The sequence below is a fragment of the Myotis lucifugus genome, unplaced genomic scaffold (assembly GCF_000147115.1).
Source record: "Myotis lucifugus unplaced genomic scaffold, Myoluc2.0 scaffold_24, whole genome shotgun sequence".
Classification (NCBI taxonomy): domain Eukaryota; kingdom Metazoa; phylum Chordata; class Mammalia; order Chiroptera; family Vespertilionidae; genus Myotis; species Myotis lucifugus.
The window spans coordinates 11,028,182-11,054,370 of record NW_005871072.1 but is presented as its reverse complement, the minus strand read 5'-3'; the positions used below and the strand labels follow the sequence as shown (position 1 = coordinate 11,054,370).

Here is a 26,189-nt window from a genome sequence, read left to right as displayed (position 1 = left end):
ATTATAATGCTAAGCCAGAGAAAGACAAACACCATATGATCTCACTTATATGTGGAATCTAATGAATAAATAAACTTATGAACAAAATAGAAAGGGACATGGATACATGGAACAGACTGACAGCTGTCAGAGGAGAGGTAGGTGGAGGACTGGATGAAAGAAGGTGAAGGGATTAACCAAAAAAAAAAAAATATATATATATATACACACACTGAGTGGCCAGATTATTATGACCACCTGACATTTGTAGGCAAATTAGCTATAATTTCACACTGAAGTTGCTAGAGGACCAGACCATTATAAATAGGGAAGCAGGTTGTTTACCACAACAATAGAAGTGATTTTTTTTCTGAAGATATGGGTAAACAACTCGATTTAACAGCCTTTGAAAGTGGGAGATATATATATAGACAACAGTGTGGTGGTAGCCAGAGGGAAAGGGGGGTGGAGGTAAGTGAAGGTGAGCAAAGGGTGGGGGAAGTGGGGATGAAAAGAAACTTTGTTTGAGGCGATGGATGCATCACGCAGTGTGCAGATGATGTTCTTTAGTTGTACACTTGAAACCAGTATGTTTCTGTGAACCAATGTCACCCCAATAGATTCAATTAATAAAAAAAAGCAATAGTAAAATATATAAGAAAAAAACATCGGACTACTGTGCCCAAGAGTTGTACCTAGTCTGTGAAAAAGACTGGCAATAAACCAAAATTGAGTCATCTTAGTCTTGCACATCATTTCATTCTAAATCCCCATGTAAAATAGGAAATTAGAAGTCCTGATATCCAGAGAAAGCAATGCTGGAGAATGGAGTATTCCTTTTCAAACACTGAGTTTTATTTTAAAGAAGACAAATGAGCTAAGATAGTGATTGAAATTATATTTAAAAAAATAAATGACTAAAACTAAAACCCTAAATGTAGATGGGATTTTTAAATATACTTGATATGCTCATATTCTTAAAGCTTATTATTTTTATGTATAAAATACCCTCAACCTCAAGAAAGAAGAGGAGAAAAAGAGAGCTTTAAAAATTGTGTCTCAGGTTTGTGGAAACCTACGTCTGCCAGCATCAGACATGTTATTTACTTCAAGCCATATTCAGCCATGTACAGTATTTCAAAACTGCCACCTAGTAATTTAAAATGACAAGAAAAATAATATAATGGATGCATGCCTGATTTCTCCCTTTCCCATCACACAATAAAGGTGAGGGGTCTGAAGGCTCTTGATAATTCTCTCAAAAGAAATAGCAAAGACTTTGAAAAGAGCAACGTTAGATTTTATTTTTCCTTGCATGCTTCCTTTGATAATGTGGAACTCATTGATCATTTCTGTGAAAGGCAATCAAAAATGCTGAAATAAAGTTGCTAATAGATGCAAAACTGGTTATTATCTTACAGGGCAATAAAATATAATGTTTGGGGTCATATTTTCTATAAGTAAAAATAAAAAGTCTCTCTAGTAGGCAAAATTCATTTGCCTTGCTAAGGACAAGAATCACATGCATTACTAATAGTTTTTAACAAGTCAACTTTCTACCTTACAGTGATATAAAACAGTCTAGTCAACAGTAAAATCAATCAAAGAAACACAACCCCTATAAATCATATAATCCCCATAGAGTCCATTAGACCATGATTTCTCAACCTTGGCACCACTGATATTTTGGGCTACATAATTCTTTGTTGTAAGGGCCTGTCTCATTAATTGTAAGATATTTAGTAGAATCCCTGGCCTCTACCCACTAGATGCCAGTAACATACACCTTGCCCAGTTATGACAATTAAAATTATCTCTAGGTAGATTTTAGAAGGTCTCATCACAAGGAATAAATAAATTTTCTTTTTGTATGTATATGAGACGATGAATGTTAACTACACTTACTGTGATAATTGTTCAACAATGTATAAAAGTCAAGTCATTGTGTTGTACACTTTACACAGCAATGTATGTCAATTACCTTTATATAATAAAAGGCTAATATGCAAATTGTCCCCTCAACCCGGGAGTTCAACCAGGGGTTCAACCACCTGCAGCCCCTCCCCCTGGCCAGCCCCGCCCCCAATTGGCCCTCCTACCCCATAGGGTGTGGGCCGGCCGGACCCCACCCATGCACAAATTCATGCACCAGGCCTCCTAGCATCTTAATAAAAACTGGAGGGAAATGTCTCTAGACATTGCCAAATGGGAACCACTCTTCATTGAAAGAATATCTAGTAGTCCCTTTGCCCACTTACAAGTCTTAGACAATGTTCCCTGACAAGTCAAAACCAATTTTCTCCCCATATTATTTGCACCAACTCTCTAAGGGCTAGAAAAACACTCTGAATTTGTAGAAGGGGAGAGCGTTCTTAGAGAAAGTCAGAAATATCTGAACCTCTGCTCTCTTGAGTTAAGTACTAGGTCTGGAGTGGGGGAAAGGACAATGGGATTCCTTTAAATAAAAAGATTCAGGAGGAGAGAGAAGCTGAGCTGTGGCTCCCAGGTATTTCTCCAGTTCAGAGAAATAGGGCACCTCAGAGAAAAGTTCCCTACCTGTGTAGTGGAGAGGAGAAATATCAAAGGACTTCTGTAGGCATGGGAGAAACCCCTTCAGTTTTATACGACTTAGAAGTTCAGCCCATAATTGGGACCTCATTATTGAGAGGAGATTGAACCAGAAGGCCTAGGTTGTAGCTGAAACAAGAGGCGGCTCCATCAGAAAGGTGCAGCATGGACAGTCCTACTGAGGACCAGCTAGAATACGTTGTATGTCTGATGTCTGGTGGTTCCATAGCACTAAGGGGAGCCCAGGTGGGACCTGCATTCCAGGAAGCACCTCATATTGTCTGTGCTGAAGGCCCAAAGGAACAGGTATGAACTGGCATAGGACATAGTCAGCACAGAGAAGAGGCAACTCTTCCCTCTTTGCCACTATGCTCTGTATTCCCACTGTCGAGTGTAGCAGTGAGCCCATGGGGAAGGGAGAACAAAACATGAAATATCCTGACTGTAACTGGGTTAAGTCTGAAGTGGCTGAGAAATCAATGAATGTGACCAAAATTCCCTGGAGGTTACTGGGTTGAGTTTTATGCTACCTTCAGAGCAGGAGATCAGGGCCCCAGAATAAAATGTTATAGACAATAAAGTTATATATTTGCACACGCAAGGTAGTGACTATAAAATGTCTACCAGTGCAGGGATAAGAAGGCTCATCCCTAGACTGTCTAGAAATTTGAGGTTTTCCTACAGATAAACATAAAGCTTGTGGTGAACTGAAGAGAATAAACAAAAACAGTAAAAAAAAAATCTGGCTTTCTAGGAACTGAGCCATCCCCGAAAACTGTAAGAGACATTGGCCCATGTTCACTGCATAGTTGTAAAGTACCACAAAATGCCGGCAGCGTAAAATCTAAAAAATAGCTGGTTATTTTCACAGCATAATTTCTTCCTCATGCATTTTAGCCACCATCCCACAAACAAATGAGTTATTTTCAGAAAATAGAGACATCTAGAAAACAATTATTCCAAGATTTCAATCTACTGACGGAGTTTCAATCAGAGGTGTCAATCATTTATAAGTTCAACAACCATTCATTGAGCATCTTTTGTGCTAGATGCTGGTTTAAGCATTGGAGACAAAGTAATAACAAGTGAATTAATACTCTGCTTTCCTGATGTTCATATTCTAAGGGGAGAGACAGAAAACCCAATAAGCAAATAACTATATAATGTGAAAGGTACTATAAAGAAATATAGAGCAAGGTAAAAGGACACAGTGTAACATGTTAGGTGAGTATTCAGGGAAGACTTTGGAGCAAAGTCATGAATAAAGTGAGGGAACAAGTTACTGGCTGTCGGGGAAAGAGTGTCCCAGACAGAGGAAATAGTAAGTTCAAAAACCCAGAAGTGTGAGTCGGCTTGGCCCATTTGAAGAACAGCAAGGAAGCCACTAGGGAAGGAGCAAATGGGAGTATGGTAGGAGTTAAGGACGGAGAGGTGGATGGGAGCAAAGTTATATTCATGTGAAAGACTTTTGGACTTTATTCTAATGAGATGTAAATCCATTAGAGTTGTTGTTGAAGAGAAACATATAATTATCTGACTTACCGATGTATTAAAATAGATTACAAAAGTTACAAATGGAAACAAGCAGACTACCAAGGAGGTTTTGCAAGAGATCATATGGGAGTAGAGAGGTAACAATGGAGTTGGTGAGAAATGGTTATTTTTAGGATACATTCGGAAAGTAGAGTCAACAGGTTTTGCTGGTGGATTTGAATATGGGGTATGATGGAGAAAGAGAAGTCAAAAATAACTCCCAATTTTTTGGTCTTGAGTTGTCATTTATTGAAGACTAGGGGAAAGGCAGTTTGGCAGGAGACACAAGAATTTGGAAATGTTAGGAGACATTGGATATTCAAGACTAGAATTCAGGAAAGAGGTTAGGGCTGAACATATTATATTTGTTGAAGTCATCAGCATATGGATGGTATTTAAAGCCATGTTCCTTTATGAGTTCCCCAAGAGTCCTTTTGTCTTGAAGGACTTCCAATGTATAAAGAAATGTTGTCAATTTGCAGTTTAAAATTTAAACTCTAAGAATAGATATTTTTTCAATCTTTTATATTTGTCAAAGGAGAATCTCAGCTAGATATGAAAAAATTCATTTCTATCATGATAGATGGTGCTCCAGCTAGGTTAGGTCAAAACTCTGCATTTATTAAAATTTTAAAACAAGAGACTGACATTTTCCTTCTTATCACTTTGTTTTATTGTATGATACATACTGAATAAATTTGTGCTCAGCTTTCTGAAACAGACTGTACAAAAAATATCCCAGTTACAGTTGTTAAAATCATTCAGTAATTATGTGCAAATGATTAATCATTGTTAGTTAATAGAACTGTTAAAACAAATCATAGGAAATAGATTAAAAGATCTTGCATTCTTAGTCAATGCTGTTTGTGTCATGGAAACACTTTACAAAAAATGTATTGTACTGTTAACTTCTACTGAAGATCTTCTTGAAACAAACTGAACATTTGCCAAATACTCAATAATTGAAGACAAAAGGGTGATTTATGATTTCTCACAGATATCACTCTGCATATGAATGAGCTGAATCTGAAGCACTAAGGAAAAGCTTATTTATGACTAAACTAGATAAGTACTAAAATTTATATTAAAATTGAAATTTCATGATACATATAATAAAGAATTTATAAGTTTTTCCTCACATGAATCAATATGCACAATATTTTCGTTATAATTGACAGTGTTATACAAATTGGCTTTGAAAACTACAAGAAAAATTTGAAAAACACTGTTTATAATGATAAATTCAGAGTTGCTTTTCAATTTATGCAATCTTCTTTTAAATTCAATGTTAACAATACTGTATTGACACAAGAGTTAGTGAATTTATTTAACTTGGACAGATGTAGTTTTGAAAAATATTTGGCTTCAAAGTCAAATTAATATTCCTACAAAGATGAATTCATTGTATCAATGTGAATGTGAATTTAAGAGGACAATTAATTTTTAGTACTCAATTTAGTTATTCACAAACTTTATATGTTTGGCAAAACATGGGTATATATCTATATTTCAACTATAAATTTTATTAAATATGAATGCTGATCAAGTATTGCCAATGAAAATTCTGCATTTAGCATCCAAATTGAAATGTGCTGTAAGTGTAAAAATCCATACCAGATGTCAAAGAGCTGGTAAGAAAAAGCAAATGTAAAGTATTTCATTAATATATTTATACTGATTACATGTTGAAATGATATCTTGGCTATTCTGGATTAAATAAAATATATTATTAAAATTAATTTACCTGTCTCTTTTATTTAATGTGGCCACTAGAAAATTTTAAATAACACATATGGCTTGCATCATATTTTTATGGACAGTACTGGTGTGGGGTCTGGGCAGCCATGAATATACATGCATTGGGGCACGCGGCTCAGAGAGACGTTGCCATGTAACCAATATGTACTGGATGTGAAATGTCTAACTAGGAACGTCTCCAAGCTTGGGTATATTTTACTGGTGTTATAGCTGAAGTGTCACTTTTTTTTATCTAATAAGTCATTCATTTTCTGTTGAGACTTTAAGCAGGAATTGGTTCTTTCACCCAAAGAGATCAAACTTTTCTGATGGATTTTAAACACACAGATTTGGCAGAGAATTTGCAGATGACAAAGAACAGATACTGAGCACTCAATTAAAAAGATATACGGCATATCCCCAATGCTTTATAGTGAAGTGTACAAACCACCTTTACAAAGCATTTCATACAGAAGTCAATATGCTTGAACTAGACTTAGTATATAAATATTATGCCTTAAACAAGTGCATGAGCAAAGATCAAGTTTTATGAGTCCTGAAGCAACTAATCCAGCATAGACAGTGATGAAGCTACAGAAGGACATCCATCACAGAGCCAGAAAGGAAAAGAGACTGGCCAGACCAGAGATTCTGTTAGGTGCACTGGCTGAGAAGAGGGTGAGGCAAAAGTAGGTTTACAGTTGTGAGTACACAAAACAGTTTACTCTTGCATTATTATGTATGACTTACTGTATTATTTTCCATACAAACAACTCTATACCTACGTTTTCCCATGCTGTACTGCCAGTATTGACTTAGTAAAAAAAAGAATTGGAAGTTAATATTAAAGCTTACTATAAACTATTCATAGTAGGTGCATATTTTGTGCATTTATCATCAATAAAAGAAAATAAAAACAGAGGAAGAGACATCTCACTCAATAATCTGAGTTCATACATTTTTACTATCTTCACAAAAATCTAATTTAAACAACCCATCTAGGGGATATTTATAGAAAGATGCAGGGACTGAGTGGACTCTCGCTATCAAGACTAAAGGCTGGTGCTGTAACAGGAAAACACAAATGAACAGTCCCTTCTAAATAATTCAGCGTGAGACCTCTTTCCATCTGGATGAGACACAGCTTGCCCTACAACCTCCCAAATCAGGAAAGAATCGTGACATCAACACTTGGACTATATTTACCAATTCTGCACAAAAATACATGAACGATTACCTACAACATAGACGTTAAAGGAGGTCATGAAGAGAACATGATGCAGGTTGAGCCACGAGCTGGGTGGGACAACTGGGGGCTCTCACCCTTCTCCGGTCCTTGGACTGTATGGTCTGTGCACTGTTCTTGCACTAGGAGCCATTTCAGAAACGCAGCCTTGAGAGCCCAATGTGTTTTTGAGACTGTCTGTACCACATTAAGTCTTCTGTATAAACTCTTAAAATTCTGGCGGCAGGCAGATCTCTGTCTCAGCGATGACCCCACACAAGCCTAGTAAGTTCCCTTGTTTAGTAAAAGTGTCACCTGCTAATCAGGAGTAGGCTACCTCTGGCTTCAGTGTCTCATTGCCCTCCATGTATAGGGCCAGTTTCAGATTTCACCTGGCAAACTCCTGAGGTTGCAAACCAAGACAGAGTCATACACCATCACAATGTTTTGGTGAACAACAGACTGCATATATGACAGTGATCCCATAAGAATCTAATGGAACTTGAAAAATTCCTATCACCTGTTGTACCACAACACATTAGTCACTGGTTTGTGCTGATGCTGGTGTAAACAAACCTAGGTGTTGCCAGTTGGATAAAAGTCTAGCACCTACATTACAGTGGTAGGCTAGCCCATCTAGGTTTGTGTAAGTGCTCTCTATGATGCTGGCACAACAACAAACGCACCTAACAACACATTGCTCAGAACATACTCCTATTGTTAAGTGTGCATGATTGCATATTTACCTGTAAATGGATTTTAAAGAGAAATGGTCTAAAAAGTAGGTTCTAGTGGATGGATGTTATTTTACCTCCCTGGAATTTCTTTTGTGTGTTTTTTTCATGTGAATATAAAATTTATGATTCTCAGCCAGAGGATCCTATTAGAATCTTCTAAGAATTTTTTTCTGAGTAAACATTTCCATCTCTAAGGAATTGTTCCTTGCCATGACTGAGGGAAGTTGGGAGTGGTCAGGAAGAGGGGGTTTGTGTGTGGCTTATGAGAAAAACTCCCAAGCTGCCCCCAGACACTGTTCAATTTGTGCACCCCACCCTCCACCATGGTCTTCAGCCAACTAAAACAATCCCTGATTCTATGACTCAATCACATGTTAGATTATTTCATGATTCAATAACGCAGAGCATCTCTCGCCCACTGAGTTCCGTGACATCTGACTGCAAGTAGCCCATTGAAGATCATGAAGTTCGTGTGATTGAGCAGTCCCACTGCTCCTCTCCCAAGAAAAACCCTTAACACCCTCCCTTTAACTTATTCAAATCCGTTTCACATGCAAACTGGAGCCAAATTAGGAAATTAAACCTAGCTGACAGAAACAACGCTGAACATTTGCAGAATAAGCATGTGAAAAAACAATAATCCGTTTTTATTATGAAATTTGTAAAAGCAACTCTCTTCCAATTCAGAATCTGCTTCCTAATGAAATCATCTTTCTCAACCCCTCCCAGCTGTGCAGGGAGTGCGAGTTTCTGCAGGCCCCACTGCCACAGCTGGTGGCAGAGGAGGGAGTTGCTCTCTCACCTGAACTGGTGTAGGGGGTTTCCAATTCTGATCATCCAGAGCACGTTCTGCATATGTTGTCTGTCTCAAATGTGTGGGCATCAGTCTCTTCTACTTCGCATTCGAAGAGTAAAGTGCCGCTGTAGGATTATTTTGTTTGGAGGATAGGTTTTGAGATTAAATCAACAGCTAAAAAATTGCATTTCTGAATAATTATATGTGAAAGAGATTGCCTGAAAGATTTTGCTAGCCTTCCTGAAAAGATGGCAGTGGATGAGCTATCTACCTTAGAAAAGTTTAGATTGGCAATCAAATGGTATGTAAACAGAAGTGGAGGCAACAACTTGTTCTCTTTCTGCAATAAAAGTTTTGAAATCACTTGTCCATCTATATGCTTTATCAGAAAAATAATAAATTCCAAAATGGAGAGTATAGTTAAAATTTATATTCAGAGTTCTATGAAAAATAGCTCAGCAAATGTCACTGAACTATATGTATATGGTGTGTCACCATCACCTGCATTTCAGAAAGTAGGCAAGTAGTACAGGTGCTTTGATATTATAAACTCACCTGAAACTGAGTTTGACGTGAAAAGGAAGCTAACATTGCCATGTTTTATTTTCAAAGACATTCCAGTTCTGGCCTATGTGGTTGATATCTTTTACTCTACAGTTATGGGTTTATTTGCTTTATATCTCTTTATTTTACTAACTTTTAACATTTTATTGTTCAAATAACATGTATTTACCGAGTTAAATAAGAAAAAAATAAAGTCATATTTTTGCAATCTTATGATCCAGAGATGGTTATTGGCTTCTTTTTATTTTGGTTTGGTTTTAGTTGCCATCAATAAGAAATTTATTTTTAAAGAGTCCAAATGCTGGTCTTGTCCAGAAAAATTTTAAAGGTTTACTTAAATTGTTATAAAATTGAACTGCTGAAACTTGCTCACTGAAACATTTGACTTGCATTAATGCTTTATGTTTCTGCATTTATATTAAAAATTCACACACAAACGAAAATGGAAAGACTGCCAATACCTGATTTCTATCCCCATTTTCCACTTGCAATCATACACTAGGTACTTTTTGACGCCGTGGGAAAAAATATCTAATGCTCAGAACTACCAATAGCAGGAAGAAGAGAATATTTTTTAAAAGAATGAAATGTTTCCCACCATAGTGGATTCTTAAGCACTTTATCCAAGTATATGGCATGCTGGCTGGTGTCTTTTGGCATAATTGTTACACGTTTGGCATAGATAGCACACAGGTTGGTGTCTTCAAAAAGACAGCCGGATAGGCCTCATGTGCCTCCTGCAAAGTACCAATAGCTGTATTCTAGGAGCCCAGATCTATTTTGATGTCCTGAGCAATTTATCACACCGGACACTGGAAGGGAAGTTTTCAAATCAGGTCAGTGGACTTCTGATAACCTATAGAGTACTAGTATCGGGCCTGTAAAGATGAGGTTTCTTCACCCGTCCAGTAGAGGGCGCAGTCTTGCAAGCGGCTTTTGTAGTCATTTGCATCCTCCATGATTTACCACTGGTGGATTTGCAAGTAATTGAATTTGTAGGAGCCATGGAATCCAAACCTCCTTACTATTCTCTTCTCCAATTGGAGCATGGGAGCTGGAGGCAGCCCTGGCTTTAGAAATCTATGGCAGCACAGAGGAGGCCGTAAACACAACTGAAAGATGGCAGACACCAAGCTATCCGCCAACATGTGCCGTGTGCCAACCAATCACACACAATGGAGGGAAAGCACAGGTCTGCCCCTGACCCCTGAGATGGTTACTGTTAACACTCTCTGTGGAAATTAACACTTGGAGTGGGGGAAACGAGTTAAGTCGGCTCGCGTGAATTGCGCGTACTCCGCGGGAGCCGTCTTTAACTCGGTTCATATAGATTTGCGGTGGAGTGCGGGAAACGTGTAAACTCGGGCCGATTGTAACTGCGTATTACCAAATATTTGTTTGTAATCCACCCTTTTGGTGGATGGAACAAAACCAAAAGACAGAGCCATCTTATATTTTGGCGGGAAATTCACCCCACACCGGAGTGTTAAGAGTCTGTGCATGTGGGTGTGCGCACGTGTTGAGAAGAAATTGTAAAATAGCATTTATTTCAAAACTCTTGCATCTACAGATGAACATAGGACACCTTGAAGTAAATTTTCCTTTTTCAGAGAAGAGTCACTTGACTGACATCACTTAGTTACACAAAAATAAGGGTAGCAGGTTCCTTTTGCCTGGGGGAAAGATATAACAGAAGCTTCTGGAACCAGACATCTCACCCTCCCTATCTCCCTTAAAATGCAGAGTCAGCATTTGTGGAGAGGTTAGACAATTTTGCATAAGTGTCTCTGAGTCTCCTAGGAGGAAAGGAAGGTGAGCATCATATTTTCACTTTTTGAAGTTCAATGTTATTAGAATATTTGGGATGTTCCCGAAAATGGCCTGGAGATAGGAAAGGACCACAAGGGCTCCAGAATGGTAGGAAAATTCTGGGTTAATTTCATTCTCTTAAAGTGAGAGCCTAAGGTCTGGGGAAAAGGTTAGTCCCAGCACAAGTGTGTGGCTGAGCCTAGAAGAGCCTTGAGACCCAACCCGTTATGTGAGTCCAATAAAATGCAAAAGAGGTAACCTTGAAATTCTGAGGATGGAGTCGCATGTAGTCTATGTAGGTATCTGAAACAGCCAATAGATTGATGCCTATAACTACAGCAGAGAACAGAGACACATGAAATAGTAACCCTAGAACAATATGTGACGCAGAGAAGAAACTCAATAAAGGATCACGGTTGGAAGGCAGGCAAGAACACATATGGACCAATCAAACAGAAGCAGTGACTCCTAAAGCCACGGCCCACTATTGAACCAATCAGATACTCACAGACCCATTTAGAGTAAGTAAACCCCTGAGGTTTTTTAACAAATCAAGGTGGAATAGTTTTCAAGAAAGGTGTGGATTTTTCAACTAAAATAAAACTCTGGTATCCCAAAATATTTTAGAGGTGAGAGAGATGTGACTTCATTTGTAACCAAGCTGGTGAAGTGACTATAGCAGTAACATGTATGAATATATGTGTATTTTAAAACAGAGCATTATACAACATAAAAATTCTTCTAAATTGCTGGACATCTCTTAGGCTATTATATGTGGATACAAATATTTATTCAAAGTTGTATCAAAAAGAATAAAATACCTAGGAATAAACTTAACCAAGGAGGTGAAAGACCTCTACTCTGTAAATTATGACATTGAAAAAGAAATTGTAAAGAACACAAATAAAAGAAAGGGTATACCATGCTCATGTATAGGAAGGATTAATTAATATTGTTAAGTTGATCATACTACCCAAAACAATTTAAAGATTCAATATAATTACTATCAAAATATCAACATCATTCTTCTCAGACCAAAACAAATAATTCATAAATTTATATGGAATCACAAAACATCTTGAGTACAGCCAAAGCAATCTTAAGAAGAACAAAGTTGAAGGTATCATGATCCCTAATCTCAAACTATATTACAAAGCTATAATAATCAAAACTATATGGTACTGGCACAAAAACAGACATAGATCAATGGAATGGAATAGAGATACCAAAAATAAACTCTCACTTAAACGGTCAATTAACCCATGACAAAGAAGGTAAAAATATATACTGGCATAGCAATAGTTTCTTCAACAAATGGAGTTGGGAAAACTGGACAGGTATGTGCAAAAAAATACTCTGGACCCTCTCATATCATATTCAAAAACAAACTCAAAATGGTTTAAAGACTTAAATGTAAAGCCTGAAACAATAAAACTCCTAGAAGAAAACATAGGAAATAAACTATCCAACATCACTTGAGTAATATCTTTTTGAATACGTCCCCTCAAGCAAGGGAAACAAAAGAATAAACATATGGGACTACATCAAACTAAAAAGCTTCTGCACAACAAAGGAAAACTCCAACAAAACAAAGGCAATCTACTGAATGGGAGAACGTATTCTCAAATGATATTTCAAAAAAGGAGTTGATATCCAAAATATATAAGAAATTCATACAACTCAATAACAAAAAATAAACAATCTGATCAAAACAATGGGCAGAGGACATGAAAAGACATTTATTTATCCAAAGAAAACATAAAGATGGCCAATAGGTATATGAAAAAATGTTCACCATCACTAATCATCAAAGAAATGCAAATAAAAACCACAATGAGGTATCGCCTCACACCAGTCAGAATGGCTATTATCAGAACCTCAACAAATAATTTCTTGGCGAGGAGGTGGAGAAAAGGGAACCCTTACGCACTGTTGCTGGGATTGCAAACTGCAGCAGCCCCTATGGAAAACAGTATGGAGATTCTTCAAAAACTAAAAATGGATATACCATACAACCCAGTACTTCCATTTTGTGTATTTATCCAAAGAAAATGAAAACACTAATTTGAAAAACATATGTTCCCCCATGTTCATTGCATTTCTTTTATTTGTGTTCTTTACAATTTCTTTTTCAATGTCATAATTTACAGAGTAGAGGTCTTTCACCTCCTTGGTTAAGTATTATTTACAATAGCCAAGATATGGTAGCAACCTAGGCATCCATTGATAGATGAATAGATAAAGAAATAGTGCTGTGGGGGGTGTGGGGGTGTGGATGTATCCACTGGCAGCTGATCTGTTTTTACAGAGTGAAGGAGTCACCATCTAAAATCTATAAACTGTCACAGTCTATCATCATTGTAACCCAGTACTTCTACTTTGTTGACCATTATTTAAATTAACACTAATTTGAAAAATATATGTTCCTCCATGTTCATTGCAGCATTATTTATTTACAATAGCCAAGATATGGTAGCAACCTAGGCATCCATTGATAGATGAATAGATAAAGAAATAGTGCTGTCGGGGGTGTGGATGTATCCACTAGCAGCTGATCTGTTTTTACAGAGTGAAGGAGTCACCATCTATAATCTATAAACTGTCACAGTCTATCATCATTGTAAAGATGTGACCATTATTTAAATTAACTGAATAATTTTTTTTCTCTGTGATGGCTTTTCAGATGGTGATGTGTGTGTACACACACACACACAGCAATAAAAAAGAATGAAATCTTGCCCTTTGTGACAACATGGATGGATCTAGACAGTATTATGCTCAGTGAAATAAGTCAAAGACAAATGGTTTCACTTATTTGTGGAATATAAAAACAAAACAAAAGAAGAATCATATAAACGGAGACCAAAGAAATTGTTATCAGAAGAGAGGGGGTGGAGGGATGGGTAAAAAGGGGAAGGTGAATATAGTTAACAATATTGTGGTAAGTTTGCACAGTGAAAATTGATTACAAGAATTCGTGGATGATCACATCTTGAGATATAAAAATGTTGAATCACAATGTTGCACACATGAAACTAATATAACCAATATAACATTGTATACCAACTATACTTAAATAAAAACAAATTTAAAAAAAATATTCATTCATTCACTAAGCATTTATCAAGCACTTACTATGTATAAGGCACTGTGTGTACTACATTGAGGAATGCACTGCCTAGCCCCCTAAGATTTCATAGTTTAATAGACCAGGACAATAAATTGCCACACAGCCTGGTAGGTGCTATCATTGAGAAATAAAAGCCAGGTTAACATTATATAGAAGTGGTTTTATTTCCTCTTTCTCTGCCCAGTATCCAATCTCCCTTCTTTTCTACTTCGACTGGCAGGGAAGCCTCGGAAGGACAGAAGGTGAAGCAGGAGGCTCAGCATGTCAAACGGTCAAGTTGGATGAAGGCTGAGGACAGCCTTGGATTTGTACTTAGAAGGTCACTGGCATATCATTCAAAAAACATTTTATTTAAATACTGCAATCCTTGCATTTCAGTGAGTGAGGGACGCAGAGTGAAGGTGCCATTTGGTAGAATTCAATAAAGAAACTGTGCTAATCTTTGGGAGTATTATACAAATGGTAGTCATTACTGGTACAACTTTAGACGTCTGTCACCTCCCCTCTCCATTCAGAGCAGAGAGAGTAACCTAACCTCTGCTTGATGGATATGCTCATTCTACTAAATTCACCTGCTTGTAATGGCAGCTGCCCACTCAATTTCCCTTTTAAAATCCACAGATGTGTGTGGCAATAATTGTAGGCCCACTGGCGGCTGATCTGTTTTCACAGCGTGAAGGAGTCGTCATCTAAAACCTATAAACTGTCACAGTCTGTCATCATTGCAGAGATGCAACTATTATTTAAACTATGAGATTTTTTTTTCCTCCCTCTGTGATGGTTTTTCAGACGGTGATATGTCACAAGCAAGCCACAATAAACTGGCGTTCAGCATTCTCAACCCATTAGTCCTGCCCATAATTTGGTGCTTTCAGGAAAGCATACAGATGATATAAAAAGATTTTGTCTCTGTTTATGCCTGCCAGGAAAAAAAAAATCTAAGGAAATCGTTTATACATAGCTACCTGAATAGGAGCTGAGCATTATGGCAGCTGTAGAGAGAAAAATAAATAAATAAACGAGTCTCACTTATTGCCAGCTGGGATGTGTCTTTGGTGTGAAGTCTCTCTTTGAATGAGGGCAAAAGTAAGCTCACACTTTCTTAGTATCCAAGAGTTCATAAAGCCTTTAAAAGACATCATTTCACTTCATCGTCACAAGAATGCTATGCCTTGGTAGAGCACACATCATTATTCCTATTCTCAAATGAGGCAATTGAGACTTAGGAAAATGTTGGTGATTCAGACAAGGTTACAACAGAGTTAGTAAACAATAGAACCTAAGCCCAGAGCTCCTACGTTCATAGCTCCTCCCAATGAAAACCTGCTGTGGTGTCTTTCTCCCTTCGTCCTCTCTTTTATGTAATGAATTCATTTTTAAGTGTTTCAAAATGATGTGCAGTCAAGTCCAGTTTCCTCATCTATGAAAGGGAAATGATAGTGGTATGCTGGAAGCCGGTCCATCCTTGCTTGACACAGTCGCTGCAGGGAAGAAACATCTGCACAGCATATGTTTCAAGGGACCTGGCGTATATGGCATACTGTTCTTAATATGTTTGCTCCCCTTCTTGGCGCTATGTGTTTTAACCAAGGTCACCTCTCCAAGAAAGGTTGTTTCCCCAGGTGGGGATTTTTCCCTGAAGCAAGGGAGGGAATAAAACCCCTTAACTAAGTGCCAGGCGGGTAGTTAATCACTTTAACTACGACCAATCACACTTAAGCTACATAATCTTTACTCCCTGGAATGGAGATAAGAAACGCCCTAACCTTTGGAATAGAAATTGATAGGATTAAAATCAACTGGTATAAATACAGATGTAATAAGACCATAAAAGACAGAACTTGGCTGGAGATCCTGGACAGAACCTGGCTAGGCTGCTGATCAACTGAATGCTGTCTCCGTGTCATTCCTTCTTCGCCGACTCCGTCCACACCTTTGGAAACCCCTAGACCTGCTGGGGCTGGACCCCAACAAGGGGTCACCATCAACAAGATTACTAAAGGCCATGGCAATAACATGGGAAAAGGCCTTCCCAAGAAAAAAATAGCACCAGGGAACTATGAGAATACTCATTCCTGTTATGAACCGACCAAGAAAAGACAGATATCAGTGGCAAGATGGAAGAGGCTGTAGAGCTGTAAGGCGACTATTTCACAAAGACCCGACAAGCCTGGAAACCATGTCAGAAGTGGAAACAGGAAGCCATGAAGACAAGATGCAGAAGTCCAGACCTAGGAAGCCACGGAGGACTAGAAATGGGGAAAGTGAACTGGACGGGGACTCGGAAGGCCCTGTGATCGACGAGTCTGTGCTTTCAGCAAAGGAGGTCCTGGGTTCACAGCAGGCTGAGGAGCCATTGAAAAGGGACGGCACTGACAGGCTGGAAAGGCCACCGAGAAACTCCCCTACAGCAAAGTACACCTGCAAACTTTGTAATGTTTTCATTGAATCTATTGCATCTGCCCATGAGCATATGAAAGAGGAGAGGCACAAGAAAAACATTAAGAAGAAGCAGGAGGAAGAGTTGCTCACTACATTACCCCCGCCTACGCCCTCCCAGATAAATGCAATTGGTACTGCCATTGACAAAGTTGTACAGGAGTTTGGGTTACTCAATGAGAACTTGGAACAGAGACTAGAAATTAAACGTATCATGGAAAATGTGTTCCAACACAAGTTACCAGATTGTTCTCTGAGATTATATGGGTCATCCTGTAGCCAATTGGGTTTCAAAAATTCGGATGTAAACATTGACATTCAATTTCCAGCCATTATGTCTCAGCCAGATGTGTTCCTACTTGTTCAGGAATGTTTAAAGAACAGTGATTCTTTTATTGATGTTGATGCAGATTTTCATGCTCGGGTGCCAATGGTGGTGTGCAAAGAAAAGAAAAGTGGTCTTTTTTGTAAAGTGAGTGCAGGAAATGAACAGGCTTGTCTGACAACAAATCACTTAACTGCCCTTGGAAAACTAGAACCAACGCTGGTTCCTTTGGTGATTGCATTTAGGTACTGGGCAAAGCTTTGCAGTATAGATCGCCCTGAAGAAGGAGGTTTGCCACCGTATGTGTTTGCCCTGATGACAGTTTTCTTTCTTCAGCAGAGGAAAGAACCCCTTCTGCCTGTTTATCTAGGATCATGGATTGAAGGATTCTCATTGAATAAACTGGGCAACTTCAACCTAAAAGATATTCAGAAAGACGTCGTGGTCTGGGAATACACTGATAACGCCACAGGGGATGCTGACACAGCAAAAGAAGAGGCACTAAAAAAAATACCTGTTAAAACAGGACAGGAATCATTAATATTTGATTTAAAACACCAGCCTTCAGTGCCAGTTGGGCAGCTCTGGGTGGAATTGCTTCGATTCTATGCTTTAGAATTTAATTTGGCTGATTTAGTGATAAGTATCCGAGTTAAGGAAATGATATCTCGTGAATCAAAGGATTGGCCCAAAAAGCACATTGCCATCGAAGATCCCTACTCTGTTGAAAGGAATGTGGCAAGAACCCTGAACAGTCAACCTGTGTTTGAATACATACTTCATTGTTTAAGAACAACATATAAATATTTTGCTCTCCCACACAAAATTACAAAATCTAGCCTTCCGAAGCCTCTGAGTACTGTTACATGTTCAGAACATTCTAAAGAAGCAGCAGACAATGCCTACACCGGATCCGGGGATGAGGGTGCCCTATCTGAAGAGGATGAGGAGGTAGGCGAGTCTAAGTACGAAGACTCAAAAGAATGTGGAAAAGATGTGGATGGAGCTCTACTAACAGAACTTAATAAAATCAGTCTTAAGGAGGAAAATGTATGTGAAGAAAATTCAACCATGGATCCGTCTCACTTCTATGAATTTAGTAAGCTCACCTGCACCAAAGGCAAGTCTCCTACAGTAGTGTGCAGTTTGTGCAAACGAGAGGGTCATCTAAAGAAGGACTGCCCTGAAGACTTCAAAAGAATCCAGCTGGAACCTTTGCCACCATTGACACCCAAATTTACAAGTATCCTAGATCAAGTTTGTATCCAGTGTTATAAGGATTTTTCTCCAACTATTTTAGAAGATCGAGCTCGTGAACATATTCGGCAAAACCTAGAAAGTTTCATAAGACAGGAGTTTCCAGGAACTAAATTGAGCTTGTTTGGCTCCTCCAAAAATGGATTTGGGTTCAAACAGAGTGATCTTGACATGTGTATGACAATTAATGGACTTGAAACTGCTGAGGGGTTGGACTGTATAAGAACTATTGAAGAATTGGCCAGAGTCCTCAAAAAACATTCAGATCTGAGAAACATCTTGCCTATTACAACAGCAAAGGTGCCAATTGTAAAGTCCTATCATTGGAGAAGTGGTCTGGAAGTGGACATCTGTTTGTATAACACTTTGGCCCTTCATAACACAAGGCTTCTATTTGCTTATTCAGCCATTGATCCCAGAGTGAAATATTTATGCTATACCATGAAAGTTTTTGCAAAGATATGTGATATTGGTGATGCATCCAGAGGCAGCTTATCATCATATGCATACACACTTATGGTGCTATATTTTCTCCAGCAGAGGAAACCACCAGTCATTCCTGTCCTTCAAGAGATATACAAAGGTGAAAAGAAACCTGAAATATTTGTTGATGGATGGAATATTTATTTTTTTGATCAAATAGATGAACTGCCCACCTATTGGCCAGAATATGGAAATAATACAGAATCTGTTGGGCAGCTCTGGTTGGGACTTCTTCGTTTCTACACAGAGGACTTTGATTTTAAAGAACATGTTATTAGCATCAGAAGAAAAAGTCTGCTTACGACTTTTAAGAAACAGTGGACCTCAAAATACATTGTTATTGAAGATCCCTTTGATTTGAATCGTAATCTTGGAGCTGGATTATCAAGGAAAATGACCAATTTTATATTGAAAGCATTTATTAATGGTAGAAGAGTATTTGGTATTCCAGTCAAAGGATTTCCAAAGGACTACCCCTCAAATATGGAGTACTTTTTTGATCCAGATGTGCTAACTGAAGGAGAGTTGGCCCCAAATGATGGATGTTGCCGAATTTGTGGGAAAATTGGACACTTCACGAAGGACTGTCTTTTGAGGTGAAAAATGAGGTGATGGTGAGATCAGGAAGATACCCTAAACCAAAGATACCCTGAGAACAAAGACAAAAGAAGCAAAGATGACAAAGAAGTTCAAAACAAGTGTGCAGAGAGGGAGGTGTCCTCAAAAAAGGAAAAGCCCGACCCTAACCAGTTTGGCTCAGTGGATAGAGCATCGGCCTGGGGACTCAAGGGTCCCAGGTTCGATTCCGGTCAAGGGCATGTACCTTGGTTGCGGGCACATACCCAGTAGGGAGTGTGCAGGAGGCAGCTGATCAATGTTTCTCTCTTATTGATGTTTCTAACTCTCTATCCCTCTTCCTTCCTTTCTGTGAAAAATCAATAAAATATATTTTAATAAAAAGAGGAAAAGCACGTGCAGTACATGCCTCATAAAAGAAATATGAACTGCTACTCTTGTAGCTTACCTGGGCACTTTAGCAGAGAATGCCCAAATAAAAATAATAATACTCAGGCCAGATGGCAAGCTCCTCAACAGCCTGGAAATACATCAGGGAATAATATTAATCCTCCAAAAACTGTTTGTCCCCGATGTCAGAAAGGATTCCATTGGGCAAAGGAATGTAGATCAAAATACCATAAAAATGGTTGGCTTTTAAATTCTACAAACCACTCCCAAGGAGGTTCTATCCCATCATCTCAATTGGGAAACTTGAGAGGGGGCCAGCCCCAGGCCCCTGCAATAATAGGGGCATCAACCCTCAACCCCTCTGCAAATTTCAGTCAGTCAGTGACCTCTTCAGAGCAACCCCAGGCAGTGCAGGATTGGGCCTCCATTCAACCACCCACGCAATACTAACCCCAGACTCGCCAGTAGCAGCCATTCCTACAGGAGTGTCTGGGCCGCTGCCTGAGGGAACTGTAGGATTAATATTAGGGCGGAGCTCCACCTCGTTACAGGGGATCTTAGTCATCCCAGGAGTTGTTGATGCAGACTACACAGGAGAAATACAGATTTTACTTTCCCCACCCACCACAACTATACAGATTCAGCCCAACCAGAGAATTGCCCAATTACTCCTGTTACCAAGACATAAAATAGGGACAGCTGTTACCCAGGAAGCCAGAGGGGCTGGAGGGCTTTGGATCTAGTGATGCAGCATTTTGGATACAAGAAATCCATGCTGCTAGACCTACAAAAATTTTACAAATTCAGGGAAAACCAATTGAAGGTCTATTGGATACAAGAGCAGATGTTTCCTGCATAGCAGGGAAGGATTGGCCCTCTTCATGGCCCACACACACCACTCCACTTCCCTAGTAGGACTAGGCAAGGCATCTAATGTAAAAAAGAGTTCTCAGATTTTAACTTGGGCTGATGAAGATCAACATTCAGGAACATTCTGTCCCTATGTAATTACGACTATTCCCTTTACATTATGGGGACGAGATACCTTGTCTCAAATGGGAGTTCTATTATATAGCCCCAGTGATAGAGTAACATCACAAATGCTAGACATGGGATTTAATCCAGAAAAGGGATTAGGAAAAGAAAGTAATACCTCACACTCCCCGACAGGATTTATAATTGGGGCCATTGCCCTTAGGACTGCTGATCCCATAGTCTGGAAATCATCACAACCAATATGGATTGAGCAATGGCCCTTAACATCTGAAAAGGCATAGGGCCTCCTGTACAATAGCCTCTGCTCACTCAGTCTGGTAGAAGGATACACAAACCAGACAAGAGTTTTACCAGATCTAGTAATGATGTGGGGAAGAGGTTGTGTTTTGTATCTTTCCAGAAGGAGCAGCCTCTGCCTCCCTCCTGGGAACTGTCACCCCTGGGAGGCCGAGTTAGCACACCTGACCAGTGCCCGTCTGCAGCAGATGTGCAGCCCTGAGCTGGAACAACCTGTCATTGGGAGGATCACATGTGCCTCCTTTTTGTCTGTCCATATGTCCCAGCTTTGCCCCACATCTCCTTTCCTTTTTCTTTCTTTCTTTCTTTTTTTAATCTACTTGTTTGCTGGTTCTTTGGCCTTTCTCCTTCTCTCCTGAACACAGCCTTTTCTAGAATCTCCCTACCCTACTGTTCCAGGAAGGGTACCTCCCTTTTCTGCCGTGACTGGGGGTGTCTGGTATATGCCCCATACATGGAGTTGTCTTGTGCCAAGAGCCTGACATCCTGGGCTGAGAAAACCCTGTCCCGGGACTACATGCTGACAGGCCGTTCCTCCCTTGTCCTGTATTGGCCCCTCTTGCCCTGTGTCAAGAGGGACCCTCTTCTCACAGTCCATTTGCCCACAGCTGTTGTCTGGGCTTTCTGTTCACGCTGAGGTTGAGGCCTCGTGGTGGCCGGTGCCATGGATCTGTCTCTCACCCAATGGTGTGAGCTGGGCCCTCCCTGGAGAAGAAACCTGGGTTCCCCAAGAGATGTGACCGGAGCCGGGGCCCCACCAGCAGGCGAGGGGAGCCCAAAGCAGGTGCTGGGCATGAAGGCCACAGGGGCATAGGCTACCAAGAGGACAGAACTGAATCTCTTGAAGGGGGGTGCTGCCCCTCCCTCATTCGCACACCTCACATCACCCTGCTTGGCCCTGGAGGATGGTTGGTTAGCCAGAGACATGTAAGATTCCTCAGGGAAGGAACAACCTAAGACAGGCACAGTTGCAGAGGGACCATCAGGAGACAACTTGGGGGACAACAGAGGTGGGACAGACCCTCACCCCCCCAACTTTGCAGAGGCCTGAACCCTCACCCCTTCTGAGGGAGGTCTCCTGCACTCCTGGCTGCTTTGCTTCCCACGCCCAGCTCAGATCGGGACCCAGGTAAAGACAGAGACTGGCTGACAGCAGTTGCCCTCTCACTGCAACAGGGCTTGTTTCCCATTTCTACCTTGGACCACAGGGAAAGGGGCAGCTGAAGGAAAGGGCTATGTCAGGATGCTGCCTTCTTCCCTTTCTTCTCCCTCTTTTTTCTAAACACTCCAATGCCTTGTAGTTCTTTTGCTTTCTCTTCTTTTTCTCTCTACTACCCTCCATCTCTGCCTCATCCTCCTCCTCCCCGGTATCTTCCATATCAGCCAACCCAGAGGGCACAGCTAACTCCTCCCCGGACACCGACACCACCATCAAGCACGGCCCTGATGGACCCTTTGATGCAGCCCTTCAACTCGCTGACACTTCGGGAAGCCCGTCACCAATGACGCTGCCCGCTAGCCAGATCAACAAGGACAACCAAACCACTGACTTGAGGACAGCTGAAATCCCTTGACTGAAGAGGCCAGCAACCTTCTACAGGAACAAGACTCCTTGTGCACTCCAACCACTACGATTATAGCTATGCTCGCTATCATTGCTTGTCAGTCTTCTTCCGAGTCTTAAACAACTCAATCTGAGAGGTGGCCACTGATTTACATGCGATCATTTAAAAAATAAAAAAGGGGGAATTTTCCAGAAGCCAGTCTATCCTTGCTTGACACAGTCGCTGCAGGGAAGAAACATCTGCGCAGCATATGTTTCAAGGGACCTGGCGTATATGGCAGGGGTGGGCAAACTTTTTGACTCGAGGGCCACAATGGGTTCTTAAACTGGACCGGAGGGCCGGAACAAAAGCATGGTTGGAGTGTTTGTGTGAACTAATATAAATTCAAAGTAAACATCATTACATAAAAGGGTACGGTCTTTTTTTTTTTTTTTAGTTTTATTCATTTCAAATGGGCCGGATCCGGCCCGCGGGCTGTAGTTTGCCCACGGCTGGTATATGGCATACTGTTCTTAATATGTTTGCTCCCCTTCTTGGCGCTATGTGTTTTAACCAAGGTCACCTCTCCGAGAAAGGTTGTTTCCCCAGGTAGGGATTTTTCCCTGAAGCAAGGGAGGGAATAAAACCCCTTAACTAAGTGCCAGGCGGGTAGTTAATTACTTTAACTACGACCAATCACGCTTAAGCTACATAATCCTTACTCCCTGGAATGGAGATAAGAAATGCCCCTAACCTTTGGAATAGAAATTGATAGGATTAAAATCAACTGGTATAAATACAGATGTAACAAGACAATAAAAGACAGAACCTGGCTGGAGAACCTGACTAGGGAACCTGGCTATGATGATCAACTGAATGCTGTCTCCATGTCATTCTTCTTCGCCGACTCCGTCCACACCTTTGGGAACCCCTGGACCTGCTGGGGCTGGCCCCCAACAGTGGTGCTTGCCTTTTACAGTTGTTGATTAAGTGATGTGAGGCACGGTGGTTGTCCAAGTGTGGCACCTGAACCAGTAGCGTCAGTATCACTGAGGATATGTCAGATACACAAAAATTCTCAGCCTCCCCCACACCTATTGAATCAGAAACTCTGAGAGCAGAGCCTACCAGGACAGGCACACCTCGGAGATGCTGTGGACCCAGCTCCCGACCACCCCAACAACACCAGTGTAGGGATAACGTGAGTTGTAATCTGTTTTATAGAGAAGGGTCTTGCCTTCAATTTGTAAAAACACAACATGTGTGGAGCACAGTACAGGGAAGAGCAATCAGACGAGCAGTGCAGTTAACAAGAGGCCACCCACTCACCCCCCACCCACCTGTGCTTGTTAGGTTTGCTAACGTTTGATCACTGATCTAGCCCAGTGCCTGGTGCACAGTAAGTGCTCAGCAATTCTTATGTGCGTTGTTATTATCGACATCACTGTTGTCATCTACATTTGTGTGAAAGGTTTCTAAACCACAGTAAAATATCCTTCAAACTAACAGCTGGAAATGAAATTACAGCCAGCCAAGAAGAGCAGGCTTAAAGTCAAGATTATCAGCACAAATGGTCTTTGTCCTCCTGAACCAAACAACATTCCTGGTGAATTGCAACCATCTGATCATGCCATTTCCCTCTTTAAAGATCCATCAATAGTTTGAATTGCCCATGGCACCAACTTTAAAATCTGGCTTTTCCTTCCTTAACAAACTGGTGGGTATCACTCTCTTCCTCCCCATTCACATCCCTGACTTTTCTCTCAGATGTTTTAATAAGCTATGCTCCTGTCTGTCTCCTGATTCCTGGTAATTGCCCTACTGAGAACCATTATATCTCTGGAAAAGGAAAGGATGCAAAATAAGTTAGAAATTAGTCCATTGGTCAAAATAGGCCAACTGAGTTCCCACCATGTGCCTGATTTAAACCAGTCAAGTGCTGGGGCTCTTTGGAGGGGTGAGGGGGGAACAAACGGACCTTATCACTAACATAATAGTCTAATGGGGGCGGGGGAGAACAGACATTAAGCAAGTGTTCACAAATAATTAAATTGCTACATGTGTGCAAAGTTTTACAAAAGAGAAGTGCAAGGTGTTGAGGAAGACTATGCTGGGATACATGACATGGTCTGCAGGCAGCAGCGGCCGGGCAGTAGGCTCATGGAATGACTCCTGAGGAAATGACCTTCAACCTGCACGTGAAGATGTGTGGACACGAGGCAAGAGGAAGGAGTTTGGGGTGCACACGTGGCCATCACCCCTGCTAGAGGAAATAACAAGGTCTGGGGGTGGGAAGGGGCATGGTGCCTTCAAAGGCAGTTTGGCCAGGACAAGTCAGAGTTGATGAACACCTGTCCACTCTACGCTCTATGATCAATATCAGGATGAAGCATGGTGACTTCAACCAATATTAGCTTTATTCTCTGTGTTTGCCTAAGAACCCAAGAAGCTATTGTTAGATTGTATTGATGAAATGTTGGAACTCTAACAAGCAAATCAGCCATGAACAAAAACCCAAAGTCCTTGGAGTATTTTGGATTCCAGAACTCATAAAAAAATAAATAAATAAAAACTAGGCAGAATGAATGGTGAAGAAATGTGATGAAAACTTAAAGGAAACTATATTATTTTTGCCTTAAAGAAAAAAAGATGTAATTTTATATGGGTTTTCTATATATGAGAGACTTTTATATATAAGAAGGTGGTCTGTTTTTCTACATCTCCGTTGATAACAGAGGAAGAAGAAATGTGTTTAACCAGCAGTATTAAAAATATAGGTTTGATTAAAAAAATAGTTTCTTGACAATAAAGAGAATTAAGTTTTAAGTATGTTACTAAGAGAGATTTAAATACTTTACCCAAAGGCATTTCTAAATGAGCCAGGTTTTCCTATATTGGAGATACTTTACCTGAAAGCAGAATGGTGAACTACATTTGTTCAGGTAACTTTGCTGACCCTTGAAGCCAATTCCAAAGAAAGTAAAGATAAATCGAAACAATAGTGCCACCTAGTGGCAAATTCAGCAATATACTAAACTATGATTCAATAAATCCCTATATACTTTATATATTAAAACTGATTAATCTTTTTAAAATATAGACACAAACCTTTTCAAGATTAGATTTCCCCATTCATCATTCAGCACATACACGTAAGGAAAAACAAGCCCCAAATCATGGGGCCAACGCATGAGTAAACCCTCCAGAGGGAACTGGCCGATTATAACTACTTCCATAGAGTTTAAAGACTAAACCCAACAGAATTGGAACGATTTAATTAATTTCTTAACAGCCACACTCTCAATGCTGTGGCTGCCCCCGACTTGAAGTCAAGTACAAATCTCTGTTGCCGAGATTAGGGGTGACTGCTGATGAGTAGTCATCAGAAAGCCAAAATGAGTGAGAGGGCCTTTGGGGCTGCCCTCCTGCCAGTCCCTGCTGGGTGATCGCTCTCAGACAAGGTCCTTTGGGAAACACCCCCTTGTTTTAGGTGGTCTTCCTCGTTGTACATACAAAACTCCAGTTTTGTTGTTAGAAAAACTCAGGTTCACAAGCTGCCATAGACTGAATCAGTCACCACCGAGGTAGAGTGTTTTGAAGAATAGTTCATCAAAGAATGCCCAAGTCTGGCTAACAGTTCCTGTTCTCTTGCCTTTCACACTTCCTCCCTCCTCCCTTCCCCCTCGAGTCTCTCACACACACACTTGTCTCTCTGTTGATTCTCTTGCTGACACTTAAAATGTTTAACTACTACATGTAGTGCAAAATATTTAAAAGTTTTAGTCCTGATATTAGCAAGAAGAT

At 40.2% G+C, this 26,189-nt stretch overlaps 1 protein-coding gene across 1 annotated transcript in view; it reads left to right on the top strand.

The window, feature by feature from the left end:
* LOC102423253 (terminal uridylyltransferase 7-like) overlaps nt 1-25,744 on the top strand; it is a 41,079-nt gene extending 15,335 nt beyond the window's left edge. Inside the window, 3 exon segments of the mRNA XM_023751733.1 lie at nt 16,054-16,147; nt 16,149-19,331; nt 25,678-25,744. Coding sequence (XP_023607501.1) covers nt 16,054-16,147; nt 16,149-19,331; nt 25,678-25,744 — 3,344 coding nt within the window.
* Nucleotides 25,745-26,189: the final 445 nt, after the last annotated feature.